At 33.6% G+C, this 21,449-nt stretch overlaps 6 protein-coding genes across 9 annotated transcripts; 2 read left to right on the top strand and 4 right to left on the bottom strand.

Annotated features, from left to right (window-relative positions):
- Positions 1-911: 911 nt before the first annotated feature.
- ASML2 (activator of spomin::LUC2) lies at positions 912-2,244 on the bottom strand. 4 transcript variants are annotated; one of them, XM_010501312.2, is made up of 4 exons: positions 1,817-2,244; positions 1,569-1,703; positions 1,308-1,472; positions 912-1,218 (listed from the first exon to the last, which is right to left on the bottom strand). In XM_010501312.2, the coding sequence occupies exons 1-4, from the start codon at positions 2,165-2,167 to the stop codon at positions 1,105-1,107; spliced, it is 765 nt and encodes a 254-aa protein (XP_010499614.2). In that variant the 5' UTR covers positions 2,168-2,244; the 3' UTR covers positions 912-1,104. The 4 variants fall into 4 exon arrangements, with proteins under 4 accessions (XP_010499614.2, XP_010499625.2, XP_010499608.2 ...); XM_010501323.2 differs by having other exon boundaries at positions 912-1,215; positions 1,817-2,227; XM_010501306.2 differs by having other exon boundaries at positions 1,569-1,706; positions 1,817-2,199.
- A 2,796-nt stretch (positions 2,245-5,040) lies between these two features.
- LOC104777086 (pectinesterase inhibitor-like) lies at positions 5,041-5,818 on the bottom strand. The gene has a single exon (XM_010501293.3). It carries the CDS (start codon positions 5,744-5,746, stop codon positions 5,216-5,218), a length of 531 nt encoding a protein of 176 aa, XP_010499595.2. The 5' UTR covers positions 5,747-5,818; the 3' UTR covers positions 5,041-5,215.
- Positions 5,819-6,082: 264 nt separating this feature from the next.
- LOC104777077 (uncharacterized) lies at positions 6,083-6,927 on the top strand. Its single transcript, XM_010501284.3, has one exon. It carries the CDS (start codon positions 6,192-6,194, stop codon positions 6,801-6,803), a length of 612 nt encoding a protein of 203 aa, XP_010499586.1. The 5' UTR covers positions 6,083-6,191; the 3' UTR covers positions 6,804-6,927.
- Positions 6,928-7,051: 124 nt separating this feature from the next.
- LOC104777067 (NOP56-like pre RNA processing ribonucleoprotein) lies at positions 7,052-9,636 on the bottom strand. The gene is made up of 8 exons (XM_010501273.3): positions 9,282-9,636; positions 8,866-9,080; positions 8,607-8,764; positions 8,330-8,517; positions 7,982-8,234; positions 7,760-7,908; positions 7,527-7,661; positions 7,052-7,430 (listed from the first exon to the last, which is right to left on the bottom strand). Exons 1-8 carry the CDS (start codon positions 9,484-9,486, stop codon positions 7,237-7,239), a joined length of 1,497 nt encoding a protein of 498 aa, XP_010499575.1. The 5' UTR covers positions 9,487-9,636; the 3' UTR covers positions 7,052-7,236.
- A 593-nt stretch (positions 9,637-10,229) lies between these two features.
- LOC109133094 (F-box/FBD-like domain protein) lies at positions 10,230-10,781 on the top strand. Its single transcript, XM_019245914.2, has one exon. It carries the CDS (start codon positions 10,230-10,232, stop codon positions 10,779-10,781), a length of 552 nt encoding a protein of 183 aa, XP_019101459.2.
- Positions 10,782-11,812: 1,031 nt separating this feature from the next.
- On the bottom strand, positions 11,813-13,442 carry LOC147949546 (GBF-interacting protein 1-like). The gene is made up of 4 exons (XM_087498526.1): positions 13,146-13,442; positions 12,434-12,477; positions 12,194-12,272; positions 11,813-12,105 (listed from the first exon to the last, which is right to left on the bottom strand). The coding sequence occupies exons 1-4, from the start codon at positions 13,348-13,350 to the stop codon at positions 11,972-11,974; spliced, it is 462 nt and encodes a 153-aa protein (XP_087354652.1). The 5' UTR covers positions 13,351-13,442; the 3' UTR covers positions 11,813-11,971.
- Positions 13,443-21,449: the final 8,007 nt, after the last annotated feature.

Raw genomic sequence — 21,449 nt, 5'->3', positions numbered from 1 at the left:
ATTGTCGGGGCTTCACGGCGCAAACCAAAAATTAGGCTCCACAATTCAATACTAATAGACGATTAGATTTTTTTTGGAAAAATTTACACATATATAAATTTTTGTTTTCAGGTACATAAGTTTCATTTATTTATCATTAGAAGTGTGTCGAGAAGAAAAAGGTGGAAAAGTAAAAGCAAATGAGAGGGCTTCAGCCTTCATCTTCACATATATTCGTCAAAGCAGAAAATAAAGGGGACAAATTTCAGAGAATATAATTTGCAGATTTTGAAGCCTTATTATGTTTGTTATAAGAATTATATGTCTTAAAAAGTGATTGGAACTTGGTTCCGTATCATGTCTTTCATCTCCATCCTCTCTCTATATTTTCATGCATCAATAATAATAAACCTATAATGAATAATTGGATGCTTTAATTAATTAATTTGTAGACATCATTCTTTAGCTCCTTGCCTATCATTGCAAGAATTTTGTGTACAACTTATCGTGTTTCTCTGTTTTGTTGTGACCAATATAAGTCGGCATTATTCTTTATATCCATTCATATGTAAGCATCGGAAGAAAGAAAAAAGAAAGGCCACAAGCTATTTTACGTTTAGTCATTCCGTCTTATGATTAAAATTGCATCACATATTCCTTAATACACAATTGTTCCACGAATCCACTAGTTAATTAATCTCTTATCGACTCACCCAATTTATTCGCATCGTAATAAAAGATGTTGTTTGCCTTAAATAATCTCAACAAACTTTTCACCCCTCTTAGAATCGTCCTTTTGGTTTTCATATTAACTTTGATTTACCGTAAAAAGGTAAAGTAGATGAAAGAAACCATAATAACTTGATCTTGATTGCCATTGGCTAATTTTATTCTCACGTAATAATTAGATATGATGATAAAAAGTGAAGTTCTTTTATTTTATTCACTAGACAGAATCTTCATGTTCATTAACCCCAGGAATAATTAAGTACATTATGATAAATCTACCATGAAAATTATAAATAAGTTGCTTAAGTAAACTAAACTAACTGATCAAATTCAATAGCTAGCTAGCGACATTAATTGATTCGGAATTAAGTAAATTTTGATATGTAGTAATTAAGATCAGAAGCTCCACGTGTTTGGATGATGAGCATCTCCAGGCGGGTTAAATTCACAAGGGAAAGGAATGAGGGTGGACATTGCTTCGTGAAGCCATCCGTCATCATGTTCCATCTGCTGAAAATTGTGATGCATTAGATTTAAAAATTACAAGTAATGATGGCATATATAATAATACACTGTTTTGGAATAATATTAAGTAATACCTGCATTAGATAGTCGTCCGATCCTGAAAACATATCTTCGTCTTTTTCAGAATGGTTGTTGTGATTCTTAGACATGTGAGATTGTTCTTCACATGTTTCATTGTTTCTGGCAAATCGGCCCCGGACGCGAACTCGCCGGTCGGCTAGGGTTTTACGACAAACATACTGCATATACATATATATATAACATAATTTATGAACATTCAATAACCAATTAATACAATTAACTAAATAAGAATGAGAGTGTATATGTATACGTACCTTGATGGTCTTATTGAAGTTGCGTTGGTTCTTTTTCTTCAAGTACCTCATAATTCTGTCTTTACGTTCCTCCACCGAATAGCGCCCCACTTTTATGTTTGGCTGATCTGCTTGTATCCCTCCTTCACTATTTCCCTGCTTCATATAAATATTTTCTTTGATTTTAATTCTTTTGTATATTAATAATAATTAAATAATAAATGCATGTCTCTCTTATTAACAAACGATTTAGAGACGTGTATACGTACCCAGGATTGCTCTCCTGTGGCCGGACGGAACAAGGGCTTGATCTCCGGTGAAAATCCGTAGTATTCTTGATCTCCACCGTGAAAGTATTGTGTGGCATTATTCACACTCATTTTCTGGTAGTAATTGTTGTATTCAGGCACAGAGACGACGTCAGAAATCGCAAAAACTTGGGGTACAAAGATGGATTCTGGATTAGAAGAGGTGTTAAAGGAACCATAACAGTCGTCAAGGTAGCTAGATAACGCAGAGTCTACGTCAGGACATGAAGAAGAGCCGTGAAACTGTGAAGAAGTCTCGCCGGAAAATGTTGTGAAATCAGCGCCATAAAACTGTGGAAGAGATGATGCCATTTTGTTTAATTAGGTCGGGGTTGTTTGGGAGGAAATGAGAGTGTGTGTAAGTGTGTATTATATATAGGAAACGTTGAGAGGAGTTTTTGTGTGGGGATGTTACAAGTTGTTGAGTTTGGGCAGGCTGACCGTAACACAAATTGGGCAGACCGAACACACCAGACTTACAGTTAGTGTGAGACTCTCTATGCTCTGTTAATAACTTCTTACACTCTCTTTTCATGCTGTCAAAGCCATTTTCTTAACTTAACATCTTAACAGCTACATGTGATTTTAATTATCAGTTGAGATGGAGATTTTTATATATTCAGTTCCCGGTGCTATTGTTTGATTCGAAGATTTGTTGTAACAAATGGTAAAATTGTAACTACTAGCTATAATATGAAAATTATAAACAGCTTCACTAATCGAATATAAAACTTTGATATATACTAAGATACATCTGTCGAATGGTGATACGTTAGATAATATATGGAGCACACGCGAATAATTAGATATCTAATTTAAGCCACACCAGTTGTCCTCAGTTGCCAATGTTCTTGTCTCGTCTTTTTTCATTAAACAGAAAAAAGAGAATTTATAAAAATGAGAATAAATGTTTTCGCGTTTTTTTTCAAAGGGCCGTACACAAATACTCACGCTATGAAAACTACGTAAAGAGAAACCCTACGCCTAGCCCCAGAATCTTAACACATGTTCTTCCAATATTTTGCATCATTTTAGTTTATTAATTACTCTTATGTGCAAAACAGCCCCTACGACTTGAATGAATCTACCTATAAATATTTACGATATTGTCTACGAACTTAGGTTTGTGCCTATTTACCCATCTTTCCACAGTCCAATTGATATGCCCTGCAGAAGTAGAATTAATAATAGTGTGACAACCATGTATGCGTATTATACAAGATTTGATATCTAAACTTTAGTCGGCAATGCTTCTAATATATAAGTATATAACCACCAACGTCGGTAATCTCTGGGATCTGTGAAGATTCTTGCCATGATTCAAATTACTTAAGTTGTATATATAACATTTTTTTAACCTCTAAATCACCACGAATTGGTTAATTTGTTTTGAAAAAATGAAGACAATGCTAAAAAATCAAATATGGCTAGTGGGACTGATACGAGATCATAAGCGTATATATCAAATACTGATGGCTGCCTCAAAACATGTTCTGTGAGATAGGAGATTCGAAGAAAGATGATGGATGGGTCATGACATGACTGAATATGCATTCAAAGACCAAAGTGAGACATGTTTTTCTTTCCTTTATCTTGTTTTCTGTGAAGTTGTACAACTTCATAATATTAGATTCTCTGTCCATGATCTGCTAAACTTGAAACTCGGTCTCATGGACTAGACAATGAAATATTTTATGAGAAAAAAAGAAGATCTTCCAAAATATCTTAAACATTACATCATATATAACATGCCAGTTAACTCTCATCTATTGTAAAAAAATCAACATGAAAATTGGGTATTAATTATTAACAAATTAAAAAAAAAAAAAAAAAAAAGTTACGAAATTGCCATGCATACATGCATAAGAATAGAATATCATTTATTTCGAAATCTACTATCCGATCTTATCCTATTTGTGGATTTCATTATGCTCTTCCAAAAAGAAATTCATCAGCTATCTCTAACAGCAGTGAATTATCAATATCTGAAACTCTGCGTCGTGTTGCCCTTCAAAGTACTAATACCTTTTTTTACTGAATTGTTTATATATAATTTTTGAGCTTTTGGTTGCTTTTCGTTCAAACTTAAAAAAGTTGTTCTTGGAAATCTTACTCTCATGTGTTCTGTTAAGCTAAAGCGAAACTGATATCTTAGTTCGATCTTTTATTTGTTATCAGAAAAGATTCCTACCTTTAGTTATCCTACACTTTGAAAGAAGCATTCATTCTTCTCAAAAAGACTGATCGATACAGTCTAACTGTAACTCTTAAAAAATGTACTATAAACTGTCACAAATTTCAACCCTTTTTTTTTTTATGTTTTTGTTGTGGAAGCAAAAAAAAAAAAGGGTTTTTATGGGAAGAATTCTGAGAGATGTAAGATTAAGATGAAATGAGAAGAAAAGAAAAGAAGAAAGCTTAACGTGCAATTGCCAATTGTTGCAAGTTGTGTTTGGCTATTGTTATTGGTGCATGTTGCCTGAGGAATGAATCTTTTAGGCATGTAGCTGTTTCCTTGAAGAACAAAAAAAAAGTTAGAAAGATTTTTTTTTCCTTTTTTTTCAACTATTTCACATAAAATTTAATCCACTTTACAAGAGTGTTCTTTCCCTCACATAGTTACATTTACTATTGTATATGCTGCCCAAAAAGAGAAGATCTGTCCTGATTTTGTTCTGCATGCTTAGGCAACCGGGCTCGAGTTGCTGCCTAAACATTATCTATCTTTTATCCTAGAGAACAGAATACCAAGTTTTCTGTTAAATTTCTCATTCAGTTCTAAAAGAAATTGAACCATAACCAAAGATAAATGAAGAAAAGAGAATAACTAACTAAATGATGAATTTCTTATTTGGCTCTTGGAACTTAGAAACTCTGTTTCTTTAAACAGAGTAGGTAAATAAACATTTCAATCCTTCATCTCCGGCAATATGTGGCTTGAAATGATTTTGTTCTCAAACAACTTATAAGTTCTGTTTTATACTCTGTGAGGATTATGACTATCTTGATGTTAAGATCTAATTCCTAGCTTGATTCATCTATGTATTTTTTAAAAAAAAACACTGTAGACACCAATTTCCATACAAAACTTCCACTTAGCTTTTTTATTGTTTTTCAGGCATATTTGGAGTATTCTCGAGAGGTTTGACCCATTGACTAGGAGTCTAGGATTAATGAAGCTTATATCAGTGCAAAAAAATATATATATATAACAGAACCATATAAAAATATCAGCTGCTTTGTTTTTAGCTTCTTAACACGAACAATCAAATTTGGATTTTAATTTTGAGGCCTAGACATAATTAAAGACTCTGATAATATAAGGATAAGACAATGACTTGCTGGAGAAACATAAACTATCTAGAAGCGATCAACGATCCTGAGGAGAGCTTGAGTCAACGCCAAGTAGACCTCCATATGGTAACGGAAACTTGAGGGCACTTGGATGTTGAGTGTCTTGAGATCGGTTTTGCATGAAAACGGAGGATCCACCACCTTCACGCTAACGTCAGACGCAGCCTTGTCGTAATCTCCGACTGAAAAATGAGCGTCGGCCTCTCCCACGCCACGCTTAGCCGTCGAGAAACTCAAACCGCACTGCTTCAACGCTGCTGCAGCCTTGGGATTTCGGTAGTAATGCTGGGAGCCCAAAGTGGAAGCATTCTTGGTTAGGGTGAGGAGGTGAGAGTTGATGCATCTGAGGATGATTCGAGCCAGTCCGAATTTGTCGGCTTTAGGAGAAGCGGGGTCGGAGCTTAGACAGCGAAGACACAAGGTGGGACTGTCAGAGTTGTGACATTGTTGCATCATTAGCTCTTCATCGGCTCTGGTGATTACTGATATTGTTGTTACAAGTGTGGTTAGAAGAAGAAGTTTTGCAAGCAAAGCCATTTTTTTGTTATGTTTTATTGCTCTTCTCACTTTTTTGTAGGTAAGTGTGAATCATCACCACACCACCATTGTCTACGTTCTCCTTAAGTGCTGTTCCGATTTCGTAACGTTCGGAGATGACACGTGGTTCAAGCGTTAGTTAAACACCAATATAACGTGAGTGGTAGACGTCTTTATGTTTTTCTGTTATTATGGGCCATTAATGGGCCTAATGCGGGCCAGTTTAAGAAAGTGCGACGGTGGCGGTGCCAAGTCGAGCTGTATTTTAACGACCGTTAGAGGCGCTCAGGACATATCTGTAAATTCACACAAATTTTAAAAGTAAAACCCAAAAGAGCCGTTACGAAAGAGCCTTGACGTTATTAATAAAATCCACATATCTTTTCCTCAGCGAATCACACAACTTTAGTACATTTCTCTATCTCTGTTTTTCTATATCACATCAATGGCGTCAGATCAGAGAACGATCATGGAGGCGAAGACGAGACATCCTCTACACCAGATCGCAGATACACCAACACACAAGCTTCTCCTGAAACAATGGTTAAAAGAAGAAGAGCTCATCCTCAGCCGCGTCTCCCACAAAGAATCTCAGATCGACTCTGTTCGTAGAGAAATCACTCAGCTTTACATCTTCTTCTTTCTCTTCCACTCCATTTCTCTGTTACTCCTCTTCCACGCTTCTTCTTCTTCATCCGTCGATGCTGCTTCCAGTGCCTGTAAAAGATCGTGGATCCCTTCACTCTGCGCTCTCTTGTCTTCGTTGGGGATCATTTGGGCGGTACGGTACAAATCTGAAGTGGAATCTCATCTTGAGAAGCTGTTGGAGAGGGAGAAAGAAGATGCGAAGCTTCTGCGCAAGTGCGTTGAGGAGTTGAAGAAGAAAGGTATCGAATTTGATTTGCTTAAGGAAGTGGACGCTCTTCGTAGAGCGAAGAGTTTGAGAGTTGAGTCGAAGCCTGTGAGGAAATGGTCTGCTAGGGATTTTGTAACGCTCTTCTTCTTCTCTGTTTCGTGTTTGGTTCTCGCCATGATTAGACTCATTCTATGCGATTAAAGATTCTCTTATTATCCTCTTTTGATTTCGCATTTGTAATGAATGAGTCACAGCAGAACTCTCTGGTTTCTGCAATTTTAGTTTTGTTTCAGATAATAATAAAGAACATGTTTGATTCATCTAATTCAATCCTTATCCGTAGTGTTTACTTTCTTTAGTCCACATTTACAAAGATCCGTTTCAAGGTTTTGATTTTCTATTTGACCTGAAAATTAATAATAACCAACCTTGTTCTTTTGCCAGCTTAATTAATAGTTGAAAATCTGATATATAATTTCTCCATGTTTAAAAGTTGTTTTAAAGTAAAAAACAGAGCCATGTGGGGAAAAAGAACTAGTTTAAGACAGGCACAATAGTAGTAAATTAGTAATCAAAAGCTATGTGGGAAGAAAGAAAACTAAAAACTAGTGCAATACTACTGAGACTGGTTTGTTTATTCATCATCTTGTGACTTGGTTTTCTTCTTCTTCTTCTTCTTGCTGTCACCATTATCTGTTGTTGTCAACTCCTCTTCTTCTACTGCTTTGCTTTTCTTCTTCTTTTTCTTTGATTTCTCCTCTTCCTTCTCCTCTGTCTTTCTCTTCTTTTTCTTCTCTGAGACTTCTTTTACAGTTTCTTCTCCCTCGTCTAGAAAAAAAGAGAACAACCCATCAAACAAAACCGTTTACCTCAAAAGATCAGACAGCTTTGTTGGGTCATTAGAGAGAGAGTCATAAGTTGTACCTTTCTTCTCAAGATTTTCCAGCACTTCTTTCATTACGTCAACATTCTTACGTGGGGCAACACCTTTGTCATAAAAGTCAAGTCGTTCCTCCACTTGTTCCCTTAGTTTCTCACCGAAAGCTGTAGTGCTGCTATCTGTATACGACACCGCAACAGTTTTATAGTTAACAGCAATGCATTATCTCACTATATTCCAACATCTCTTTCTTATTCAGGGGAGTCTAGATTTTTACCAGCGAAACAATCAATCCGGGAAGCAATGGAACACTTGTTTGCAAGGTAACGAGCAATACGGCCCTTGTTTTTGGCAGATGCACGCCCGATGAATGACGAATGGAATATTAGACCATATTTGGGTGTGTTTCCACGTGTTTTCAGCGCCCTGAAATTTACACAAAAGTCAGTCACTGCAGTTAAATTGAACCTTCATAACAGAAACAAGGCTTCAAATGCACCTGAAAAGTGCCTTCTCAGCACCGAGAATCTGAAGAGTTGAAGATGGGCACTTGGCAAGATTTGTAAGACTTCCTGCATGTGAAATCAACCTAGCACCTACCATCTCTCCGATCAAGGCTGCCAAATTTGGAGCAATGTCGCTCATTTTAGTAACAAGATAATCATGGAGCTTCTTCCTGTAATCTGCGAGGTCCATAACTCTCTGAGCAAAGGTCTGGACGTTGATCAGATCAACGGGTGATAAATCCTGGCCTTCAGATAGGGAAAACAAACAATGTCTTAGAACAAGAGAACTAATAGATACATTGTAAGAAATAGTTAAACAAGCTCCACCAGTTTCTTCTTACCCATGGATGCTTTTCCAGCTTCAACAACCTCTCTTGCCTTATCTTCATCCCCCAAGACTTCAGTAAGCATTGGGATGTGCTCTTCAGACAACTTCGACTTGTCCTCGATAATCTTTGAAACTCGGGCATAAAGGTAGTTATCATTGACTATCTTGACAAGTTCAGGGAAGTGCCACGAGTACCATTCTCTGCAAAAACATTACATATACTGCTCTCAGAAACCATTTTCTCTCACGGTAAACAAACAGCAAGACATAATCTTAAAAGCAAAACAAACCTGACTCTCATAGCAAAGGAATTGACATCCTTATCAAGCGTGTCAAGTAGGAAAATAGCTTGAATAACCATGTTATCCACCCGGTTAACATTGAACTTCACCTTTGCTCTACTGTAACTGTGAGCTAGTCCAAGTTGAGCTTTTTCCAAATCACCAGGCTACATTTATAAGAAATTTGAATTGATATTGAGCATAAAATAGCGAAAAACATCAGCAGAGATATATAGGCATAAGGTAAATCATAAATAAAAGTTGGCACCTTTAGGTCTTTGATGAACCTATCAAAATGCTGGCGCACACCTCTAAGAAGCTCATGGATGAACTCATTGCTCTGGCAAGGAATGTTAGTGGCTTCAAATATGCAAGACCCGATTTTTGGCTCAGCCACTCCCAAACTAAACTTGGGCTTCTTCCCTTCCTTCACTTTCGGAAGATTCAGCTCCAGAAAACTTCTCAGCTCATCACTCATATACCCTACAAGTTTAAATCGTGTAGAACCAATACAAATATCAATACTTGTTATCAAGAACCTCAAACAAAAACTAAAACAGAACAGAATAAGCAGATTCCAACTGTGGTCTTTCACGACAAAATCCAAATTATATAAAAGAGCATAAACATAATAAAAAGCAAGCAATACAGTAAAAGAAAGCTGTAATTTAGTGGAGAGTTAACCTTCAGAGACAGCGTTGGCTTGGCTGAGAGCATCGAGTGCAGACTGGAACGGTTGAAACGCAGTGAGCTGGACGACCCGCCCAAACCGACTAAGGTCCGAGACGGAGCTCCGAACCGCCTCCGTGTTCTGTCCAATCTCATCTATACCGTGTGCCTCCCACAGTCCGAAGCCGGAGGGTGATTCGGAAAGAAGATACAACGCCATTGTAGAGAGAAGCAATAAACCCTAGCCGTCTCTTTTATAAAATTGAAAATTCGAGTATCTATTTATGCAGCAGCTTCCGTTTCGGAGAAGAATTAGAGAGATTAGGGTTTTAAGGTTTTTCGCAGGGTAGAGGATGACGGCTTTTGCTCTAACATTAACTAGATGGGCCTGGCCCATTAAGTGTGGTTCACAATGCGATTAATTTGCATAATTTGTCATATGTATATTATTAAAACCGCATTTGAAAAACGATAACTTCAAATATATATTACGGCTTAGGTGCGGCGGTTGAAGTAAGGGTTTTTCTTGAAGATACTGAAAATTGTCATAAATATTTTTGAGAAACATATTGTGTGTGTTAATTTTTCGAACAAAAACAATCATAATTTGGACATTCTACGTATTATAAGAAATTCAGTCAAAATTTGATAATTACTATAATGGGCCCCTCACAAACGACAGTCTATATCGGAAATTAAGTTTGTGGAAAAGGCACATATGCTTTTTTATTTTATTTTAAGTTCCTTTTTTATATTTGGGGTTCCTAGCTACTTCCATTTTTGACAAGATATATATATATATATATATAGTTACCAAAATCGATTAGGGTTTGTTATTATCAAAAACGAAAGAGAAGCGAATCTTTTGATTAGGGGTTCTTAATTATTTTCTTCGCAAAAGGCCGTCTTTTACGAAGCTCCTTTTTTTTTTTTAGTTTCCCACAAATATTATTTGATTTCTCAATGTATCAAAAAGCAACCAGAACTGGTTCAAATTTGGGAAGAATAAGTGATTTGCCGGACGAGTTATTGGTCGAGCTTTTGTCATTCGTTCCGACAAAAGAAGCCGTGGCGACAAGTGTTTTGTCCAAAAGATGGCGTCCTGTTTGGAAACTGTCTCTAAACCTTGAGAGAGATTGTGTAGAGCTATGTGCTATATGCTCTCTCGATTATTTTCCTTTTATACTAATGCAAAGCTCTAAACTGCGAGTTCTCAGGTTCAAACACCAAAGATGTTGCTGCAGTAACCTTTTAAGAGAAAAGTGGAAGGAACCGAATTTTGTGCCTCTAAGTTTGCGTAGGAGTCTGGAAGCTGTTGAGTGGATTGGGTATAAAGGAAGAAAAGAAACAGAGATAGAAGCGGCGATCTACATCTTACAGAATGCATGCAACCTAAAGACGATGGATATTACATCCTCAACATCCAACACGTTTCAAGACAATACTAACATAATGGTTGACTTAAATCTCATCCTGACGAATTCTCCGGACTGCTGGGTTTCAATTAAACCTTGATGTGAACTTGTATTTGTTTTTCTTTCTCTTAAGCTACCTAATATTTGTCCCAAAAAAAAAAAAAGCTACCTAATATATTTTTCTCTGATGATGGCTAGGCTATACAACCGTTGTTGCTTAACAAGCCAAGATCTCATTCAACAGCGAGTCCTTATGCTTCTATTTATTGAACCTCATTGTTTTCTCATTTTTTTCCACACATGAGTAAATCATCCAGTGCGAAGACTTTACAAAAGCTCCATGAAATCTGACTACCGAACATGTCAGTTACGAGCTCGTCTGCCACTAGATGCAATAACTTGGCACAAACAGAAGAAACAACATAGAGTCCAAGTTTAGTTTCCTTCAAGGATCAGGTGCAGACTATTAAAGGATTGAGGGTCCTAATCCGGACACATGAATCAAACGGGGGCACCAGTAATCGACAGAGACATAAAGGAACATAAAGAAAAAGGAAAAAAAAAAGAATTGAAAGGCGTGAGAATGAGAGGAACAAACTGATATAAGAAGAAAAAAACAAAATTCTTCCTTTATTGATCATGAATATGATGATTACAGTTTACAATCAAGAGTACACATCAAATCCAAACCAACCAACTTCATTGAAAACTCCTATATTTTCCCTCTTCCTCATTTAATACTATCCTAGAATCTGTGACTGCACGAACTAGCCTAGAGAGATGAGAAGCAGAGTCTAGGAAATTCTTTTGCAACACACGCTGATGAAGACACTCGAACATCGATTGGAATTGGATACGTATGTCATTAAATAATTATCTAGCACCAAACTGTTAATAAAACCATAAGAAACCGGAATTGGTCCAAATGCCTTCATCATCTTAGTCTGCCTGTATAGCACAGAGGTAAGGTCTTTGTTCATAAGGTAAGCGAATATAAGCTCCGAGGCCGGACAAGAACGTATCCGTCATCATAAATCTTGGCGTTCCGAAACACAGGAGACCAACTCACAACTGCTTCATCCTCAAGAAATGTAATCCATTACCGGGCTTATTTCTCAACCATCGACGTCGTCTCTGAAGGTGACCCTCTCCACCACCATTCATTCTTTTTCTTTTTGATTAATCAATTCGTTTTTGTTTTACAATTAGATCTTTTGTAAAGATTACAGAGTAAAAAATATTATTTCGGGACACCCATAATGGTAGAGACAAAGAAGGATGATATGTAAACTAAATATACTTCATTTCACTAGGTACTGTGATGTTTGTAGCTTTGTTAGTGGCAGGCAGGGGAGTTTTAGAACCTCCTGTTGCATGAGCAGCTCCATTTTCCCTTCTAAAAGATGCACTACTTCTTCCATTACCTGTATAGGAATGTCAACAAAGAGCTTAAAAAAGGGAAGAGCATGACAATTGCTGTTTCTAAGATATGAATAAAAGAAAACAAACAACCTTGATAAGTTTTACTTGAACTTGAAGCAAAGTTCCTCCGACCACATCTGCCACTTGTTTGGATAATTGGCACTATATTCTGCAGGCAGTCAGAGAGTGATCATATGAGATAAAGGAAAGCTATTATAAGAGCAAGTGATCCACACACAAGTAGTATAAGGATTGGTATGTGAATTCACAAATCATGCAACCTGTTGAATCTAAAGACAAATAATAACTGAAAGAAAGAAGAAGACTTGCCTCCTTCCTTTTCTCTTTTTTACTTCTCACGTCATGAAATGTATCTGCAATATTCAAAAGGTTACACTGTATAAAAGGACATGGTTCATAAAGAATTTTGAAACTTCCATGTCTTGGTTTATCAAGGAATCTTTGGTTACTGCCACTACTATCAAATAGTACTACAATACCAGACGCAGATACCAAAAAGTTGCAAGTCCCAATGTCAAAACATATCTTGGGGTAATTTAAAATTTCAGTTTGCTTTTTCTTTCCTTACCATTCCATGGTAAACAAAAAGAATCAAGATTTCCTTGTCATGCATTGTAGGAGAATAGAGCTATTGTAGTGGATGAACTTGGAGTTACTATATGGATCTCGATTGTATGGTAGGTCGTATTGGGGTGATCAAGATTTTGTGATGGTAGACACAGGAGGTGTTATGACTGTTTCAAAGTCACCATCTGGTGTCATGGAAGAACTGAATCTATCAACCACCATGGCCATGATTGGCACGAAAGGTATTACACAAAGTTCAGAGAAAACAGCCTTCAACATATACTATGAATTTGGTTGCTGTGTTATTTTTTCTTAGACTTGTAGTAGCTAAATATACTATATATGAATTTGGGTGTGAGTTGGTTATATGTGAGATATTCTTTTTAGAAAGCATAAACATAATAGAAAGCAAGTATTACAGTAAAAGAGAGCTGTAATTTAGTGGAGAGTTAACCTTCAGAGACAGCGCTGGCTTGGTTGAGAGCATCAAGTGCAGACTGGAACGGTTGAAACGCAGTGAGCTGGACGACCCGCCCAAACCGACTAAGGTCCGAGACGGAGCTCCGAACCGCCTCCGTGTTCTGTCCAATCTCATCTATACCGTGTGCCTCAAAAAGTGCATAGCCGGAGGGTGACTCGGAAAGAAGATACAACGCCATTGTAGAGAGAAACAAAAAAACCTTAGCCGTCTTTTTAAAAGTTGAAAGTCGAGTATCTATCTATTTATGCAGCAGTTTTCCGTTTCGGAGAAGAATCAGAGAGATTAGGGTTTAAGGTTTCACGCAGGGAAGATGATGACGGCTTTTGCTCTTACATTAACTAAATGGGCCTGGCCCATTAATTTTAACGGGCTCAACCAAACAACGCAAAATGACTAACATGTGCCAATAATATTATTCATGTAAGAAAACAAACAAACAATAGCCAGGATATTGAGGTAAGTTACCTCAGGTAACTTTAATTGGTCAACTTGTTTTCGTTTTCGTTTCTGTTTTCCTGTAAAACCTTTTGGATTTATACTCAGGCCCGGTCCATAGGAAAACAGTGAAGCCATGGATTAGGGCATCAAAATTTTTGGGCATATTTTAGCCCAAAACTTCTAAGCTTTTATGTTGAATTTTTTTTTCCTATATTTAGTTTTTATTATATTTTCTTTATAAGTACAAAAAAATATATATAATTCAAGTTTTATATAAGAAAACAATATATTATTTATGTAGATATATCCAATTTACAGATGAAGTTTTATTTGGTTTATGAAAAATATTATTTCATCTTATGAATTGTTGGTGAATAATCATTAGATTAATGTTAACTAAACTTGTTGTTAATGAGTTTTAAGTAAAATTTAATTTAGAAAAACAAATTTATAACTCTAATAAGTAAAAATTTCATATTGGAAGAGTTTTAAACAATAATGAGTGATGAGGCAATATAATATTTATTTTTATATACAATTTTAAATGATCATAAAAAGACAAAGAAAAATGAAAAAGAGAGCAATCAAAAGGAACATATTTAGGTTTATGGATTTAGAATCTAAATTATGAAAATTATTTTTTATATTATTATTTTTGTGATTTTATATACAATAATAAAAATGGTTATTAAAAAAAAAGAATTTTGGCGTAGGGCATCTAAAATTGTCAGACCGACCCTGTTTATACTTTATAGGTAGATATTGCTGTCGATTAGTGGAACATCCTCTTGTTATAATGGCATTTACTTAGGTTGATGATCCATTCTACTTGGATGTGGAAGCTTATTCACGAAATTACAAGGGAAGAAACTTAGTGCTTAGGCTACTTCATATCGCAAAGAATTGCATTGGCCATGTACAATGAAAAATTGGAACTTGAGGCACTTCAACTTGCCTATGATCTGATTTGACATCAATAAAATTGTGTGGGATATGCATTCGCTCAAAGTTATATCTGAAAATATTAAAGGGAGATTGGGAGTAGCTTATGTCTTGGATGAACAGTAGCGTTCAAAGAAAAGCAACTAGTTAGTCACCGAAAACAACTACCTAAGAAACAAGTTAGAAAGAGCTACAATACATAAGTGATTGGCAATGTACCTACTGTAAATAGCCAAATTTTTTAGGTATTTACTAAAATTAGCTAAAAGAAATAATTAATGTTAACTTTGAGGTGACATGGTTAGATTAATATTAGTATATTTATATTTTTTTCATATGCATGGGCGCATTTATATGGAGTCAGAACGTAATAGCTTCTATCTCAGTTTGCATCGTAGTTCATGTTAATATGTTAATGAAACCAACTAAGTAGCTAGCTTCTACTTAATTTTGCATATATCATATTTCATTTTCTATGAAATCAGAACTGAAGTTTTTGTATAGCCATAAAGAAAAAATAATAATATGGGTTTGGCTCATTAATTTTGGGCTTATTTCTACTAGTAAATAATAAAAATATAAATTAATTCACATACAGTAGAACCTCTATAAATTAATAAGGTCGGGACCATGAAATTTTATTAATTTGTAAAGGTTTTAATTTATCGATAAATTAATAATTATCAATTTATCGATAAATTAATAATATATTAATTTATAAAGAGAATTTTTTATCATAAATTCAGAGTTTAGAAGAAATTGCTGCTACTATTTTTCAAGGTGATGATGAAGTTGAAGAAGATATGACGATAACTTTAGAACCAGTTACACACAAGGAAGCAATTATCGCGTCAAGAACTCTCTACAATTTTTGGATGCGATTTGAGAAGACAACACCAGAAGTTTTTGATGCAGTCAGAAAGATTAGAGATGCTCTCCAACAAGAATGTAAATTCAAGAACAAACAAACAACAATATATTCATATTTCACTAAATATTCTTAGATATATATATATATACTAGTTTATTTGATTATTAATTTATGATATTGACGAGACCATATTTTTACATGAGATTTTTAAAAAAGTTATTAATTTATTATTTTATCGAATAATGTCCAATATTATACTAGTCCCAACTTGGGACTGGAGAAATTTATTAATTTATAGAGGTTATTAATTTATTGAGTATTAATTTATAGATGTTCTACTATACATTTATTTATGTTTGTAAAAAATAATAATACGTTAAGTATCTGACATAATTTTTTAAAAACATAGCCTAAACGTCCATCGAATTTTGTAAGCTCAATCAGAGCCCTTTCTGATTAATAAATACTTCTCTAATTGTATGGTCAATGTTATTGGAAATGCACTATATTAGTCTAATTTAGAGGGCACTAGGGCAGGGAAATTTGCAACATAAAAAACAGAAAAAGGCACGGAGGATAAAGTAAATGATCATAATCCAGCTTTAATCAAAACACGAGCACACGACCGACCACAACATCTCATTAAGAAGGATAAGACGAAAGATTCATATGGCATTATCAATCTACAATAATATATAATGAATGGTGGAATATTTAAAATATAGGTGTAGCAAGGTTGCTTAGTCATGGAAAGGATGTAAAGGAAGAGGATGAGTCACAAAACGTCATTTCTAAACCAAAAGTTTGAATAAGAAAAAACAAAAAGACAAAGGTGGAGCCAAGAGGGAAAAGAGTGAGGTCAGTATACCCTAAAAGCTAAGACCAATGTGCAATGTGGGCACCCTCCACTTTGACATACTTCTATATCTAGTAAATATTGATGTTTTGAAATATTTTTTTGTCCCATAAAAATTGATGTTTTGTAAACTTCAAAAAGTAATCATTGAAAATATTTAAAAATTTGAATTGTTATTAATTTAAAATTAAATAATATCTCTTTAGTCAAAAGAAAAAATATATTTAAATTAAGTAATCGTTATTTTCTTAAAATATGTAAAATCTTCTAAACATCAATATTGAGCCAAAGGGAGTATATAACTACTAAATGGAGTTATGACTCTCCGTATTTTTTCATTAAGCAAATTAATGTGTAAGACACGGAAAAGTAGAAACGAGAGTGTCGTGTGGTTGTCCTGCGGTACGGCTGGTCCCTTGAGGCTTGTCTCATTAAGTTGGAGTCAAACATTTTTGACTTTCTTTAATATAGAGTTTGATTTAATTTCTTTGCAATCAAAAACTCTATTAGCTATTGCTATTATTCCAAAAGATTTACGTTTCTTCGTTCACCAACCGCTACTCAATAGTCAATACATAGATAAATGAGTAAAATTATTTTCTTTCTACAACTAATTAAACCAAATTTTGTCAGATTTTTTTCTCGGTCTAAATATGTAGTGGAGTATTTGATATACTCAACAACAGTTGTATTCAATTTTCATTTTACATAATTTTTACAACGAATTTAATTTTTTGTGTCACCAACATATATTCAGCTAATTACATCTTAATTAAAAATTCTATTTTAACTTTTTTTGTCACCAACAAAAAAAGTCAATTAACTTAATGGTAGGTTGCTAATGTCAAATATATATATCGAGTGAGTTCAAGTGTTTAACTGAAGTATTGATGAAATCTATTCACTTTTAAACCAGTTTTTTTGCATATAAAATTATAATTTGAGGGCAATGTGACCATATGAAGCATAGAGTAAAAGCATACAAATAAAAAAACAAAGAATATATATATATATATATATAGGGGAATTGCATTGTATAACCAACAAAAAAAATATAATTCAAAGAGTAACTACTCTAAGTGATATAATTTTAATTTTAATTTTAATTTGACATTAGCAACCTACCATAGGAAACAAAAAGAAGTATCAATGGTTTTAATTTTATTAATTTTCCAAAAGAGTACAAGACGAGTCCAGTTTAATACAGTTTTAGTGATTTTTAGCCGACTAATTGAGATTGACGTTAATAATATAACAAAACAATTTTTTTAAAACAATTGTGGCGTGTAAACGGGCATTTGTGAATAGTGGAGAATAAATAGGTCCCATACAGTATTTATTTTTTCTTTACTTTTATTTGATATTTTTAATATTAAAATTTATTTAATTAAAAACTGTCAAGAAAAGTCAAGTTGGTTTGTACGGCATGACACGTAAGAGCAGCAAACCCAACGAAAAAAATGAGAGGTGGGAGTGGGTAGGTTATCCTGTACGACCGTACGGACTTTTCGATCTCATTCGTTTCATTTACTACATTTATTAATTAATTCCCACCACCAAAAACTCCTTTCACGTGACTACTGACTGCTATTTACATTCCCCTTTTTTATATATTTATTATAGTTTGTTTGTTCAAACTATGTTTTTTTATCCGATGCTTTGCTTTTACGACTAGCAGCAACAGTACAAATATAGCCGCTTATGCTTTTACTTAATAGTATAAATAAATCTCAATGCTAAAATTAAAGATTAGCATCAGTCAAGTACTTTTTTTGTGTTACATTCGGAGATAGCAGTTATAATTAGTACTACTACTATATGGTGGAAGCGGTGACATATTATTTTCATTATAGTAGTATTAATGATGGATGCAATAGCGCGTAACGCGTTACAGCTATAACCAAATCAGAGTGTTAAGGAGTTTTCAATCTTTTGACGTGTTTCTCAATCATTTGGAGGTCGTCATGGCCTCTTACTAAACCTTTGCCGTTGGAAGAATATTCTCTTTTAGCTCTTATATATATCTCTGTTTTATTTTTATTTTTATATATATATGATCAGCTGTCTTTTATTATTTTTATTTTTATATATATATTCATTTCAGACCATGTATTTTTTGAGCATCAGATGCTTGTTTTCTATACATATGTTTATATTTGATTTTTTCTTCCTTTGAAATGCAGTACTACCTAATTATTTATTAATCAAATATCAATCACTAACGACCATTAGAAATGTAACCGATTCTTTGCATGATTTTATTATTAATACACATATAACAACGCATAAATTAGGTTATTTAGATATTCATTCTAGTCATTCTTTAATTAGATATTATTGTGTTTAATGCCTTAGGTGTGGATTTTTCTTAGTATTGGATACAGATATATAAACAGATCTATACTTACTAAATTAGTAATACTGCATGGAGTTGTTGTTTCCGTTTGGAATGAGCTTTTTTAAATAAATAAAAAATCAGTTCATGCATGATTTTATCCAAACTTTAATTAGTGAAGATATTGAGAATGGGTGACCACGTACGTGACGGTTGAACACTTTCAGTTCTACAAGAAATCAATAAAACTCATCTAAAATGTATTACGAGAGGAGTTCCACGGAAACTTGAGTAGGAGTCGTAAGGGAATTAACCACTTGAGAGTTTGTTTTACTAAAACACTCCATCAACCCTTAACTAGTTTGCTTCTTTGCCTTTATTATTTCCGATCTAACAAATCAAACTACTTTATGATCAATCTTATCCTTATATGTATATATCTTCGTGTTGATATTTATCTTGTTGTGACGTAAGAGTATGACTTTAGACCAAGTTGTAAGTTCGAAATTTCTATATTGGATGAAACATACCAAAGAGATGCTTGGCAGTATATTTATAATATAGATAACTCTTGTACGAGACTACTTTAATTTGATTAATCTATATGTGGACTAGTCATATATGTATAAATCAAAACAAAGTTAAGAGTCTAAAAAGGGGTCTAAAGTTGCAAGCCCCCAAGATAAGTTGGGACATACACTTTTTTGATAACCAGAGAAAATGAGGTCACATCATATCTTTGTCTTTAAAGTTTTAACCTTTACAGAATGGAGAATGATCCTTCAACATTTCTGCTCTACGATTTCTCTCTCTATCTAACTCACACACACATGGTGCTGGTCCTTCATGATATCCACGCACGGCATTAATTTATATGCATGACGCTGTCTAATACAATTTCACGCGCCAATTTTTTTTTATATATAGATAATGGGAAGAGATGTGCTGAAAGTCACGAAACTGAACTGTGTATTAAAATTTTGGACAATATCGGTTTTTGAAATCCCATCATAAACCTATAGTTAACTAACTAGTCATAATTCAAGATTAGAGTAGTTAACTTTTCATAGTCGGATGCTTCTTCTATAGGGTTACAAGTTACGATCTATTATCAACATTGATTAGTGTCGAATATCGTCAATTATTATATATGACGTTTGGTTTAATCAAGTATGCACCACTATATATATTTTTAGTCTTTTGATTAAATTATGTCACGTTAAACTTTGAATGGCTTGTGTTTATATTATGAAAATGATAGATTTTCATGTTTACACACTGAAAACGAAAACATGTTATCATTTTTATTAATTATAATATGAAACTAATAGAACTACAATGATTAATCTAGAGAAATACTTACATAATGGAAACTTACAAGTAACTTAAGATTGGTTCTAGTTTTCAATGATGTTTACTGGAGGGTATGAATATGACCAAGGAGAAACAAAACGAATATCGCAGTCTTTGAAGTCGTCGAGGGTGAGTATGGACTTATCTGTACAAGGGACCTTATATACTTTATTCAAAGAAAATAGAAAAATCGTAATGTTACACAAATGGCTCATATTTAAATTTACTTGGTCCAAGTTCTAGAAGCCATTATGTCATCATTTTGGGTCAGCAGAAGTTGAAGCTCCATATTTTTGTTTCGTAATTTTTCCTACCAGAATAATTTGTATGTCATAAATATAAAATCCAGCCTATATATATATATATTAGACTTTAATTTGTGTTACCAGATGAAGGCTTCATTTATTCCTAAGAAATATGGTTATGAGACATAGGTCATATGATAAATCATTAGCGAAATTATAATAGATCTCACATGCATACATAATCAATAAAAAACATTAGTATTTAGCGGAATTTATAATCTCACATGCATATATATATATATATATAGATATATAGAGCTGACTTAATGAAGAACAGCTTAATGATACCTTACAAAGTTACAATATAAAATTTGTATATAATTAACTACTTCCACAAACAAAAAATAATAATTCTTACCCCACTTCATCAGTATTTTCTATCTTTATCATATTGTTGAAAATATAATTATAAACGTACGAGGCGGTCTATATTCTACCCTTTTATATATTGAATAGGATTATATAATAAGAAAAAGAATCAGAAATTGGATATCTAAAATTTTTCCAAAGTGGGATTGGATTTATCCAATCTTAAGTTATTAAACTACATAATGAAGGATTACAACGCGTGGAACTATAAAGATGCATCTAAACAAAGATATAATTTAATAACTCTTTTTTTCTTTTTTTTTTAGAATGAATTATAATCAATTTATTTACCATGAATAAAGTTATATATATTTTATATATGATAAACAACTTAAATAATATTTACAGCATAGGGGATGATATATTTTGAGTTGCTTGCTTCATGAACCTCGCGTGTATTATAAAACTCACAATATATAAAGGAAAAGAAAACATATATCTGATGAATTCTAGTAATTGATAGGGAATATAAATAACCAAGCTAAATTAATTGGTATCTTAAATCCTATCATTAAGAGGATATAATATTATCACTATAATTTAATTTTGTATAATGTTTAAGATAATGCAGGAATATAGTTAACGGAAATCCAAAACAGTTATCTAAAAGATTAAAAAATTCATGAAAACAATAATTTAATTAAACGAATCACATCAATGAATCATATAGGTAAAATCAATGAATTATTAAGAAAAATCAAAGATCTTTCCCCTCTTTTCATAAAAACTTCCTTTTTTATATTTTTAAATAATTAGTTTATATAATTATATAAGTGTTTTTTTAATAATAATAAATAAAAAAAAGTCA

This window comes from Camelina sativa, chromosome 1, assembly GCF_030686135.1.
Source record: "Camelina sativa cultivar CO46 ecotype springtype chromosome 1, ASM3068613v1".
NCBI lineage: Eukaryota > Viridiplantae > Streptophyta > Magnoliopsida > Brassicales > Brassicaceae > Camelina > Camelina sativa.
This window is presented reverse-complemented; position numbering and strand designations above follow the sequence as displayed.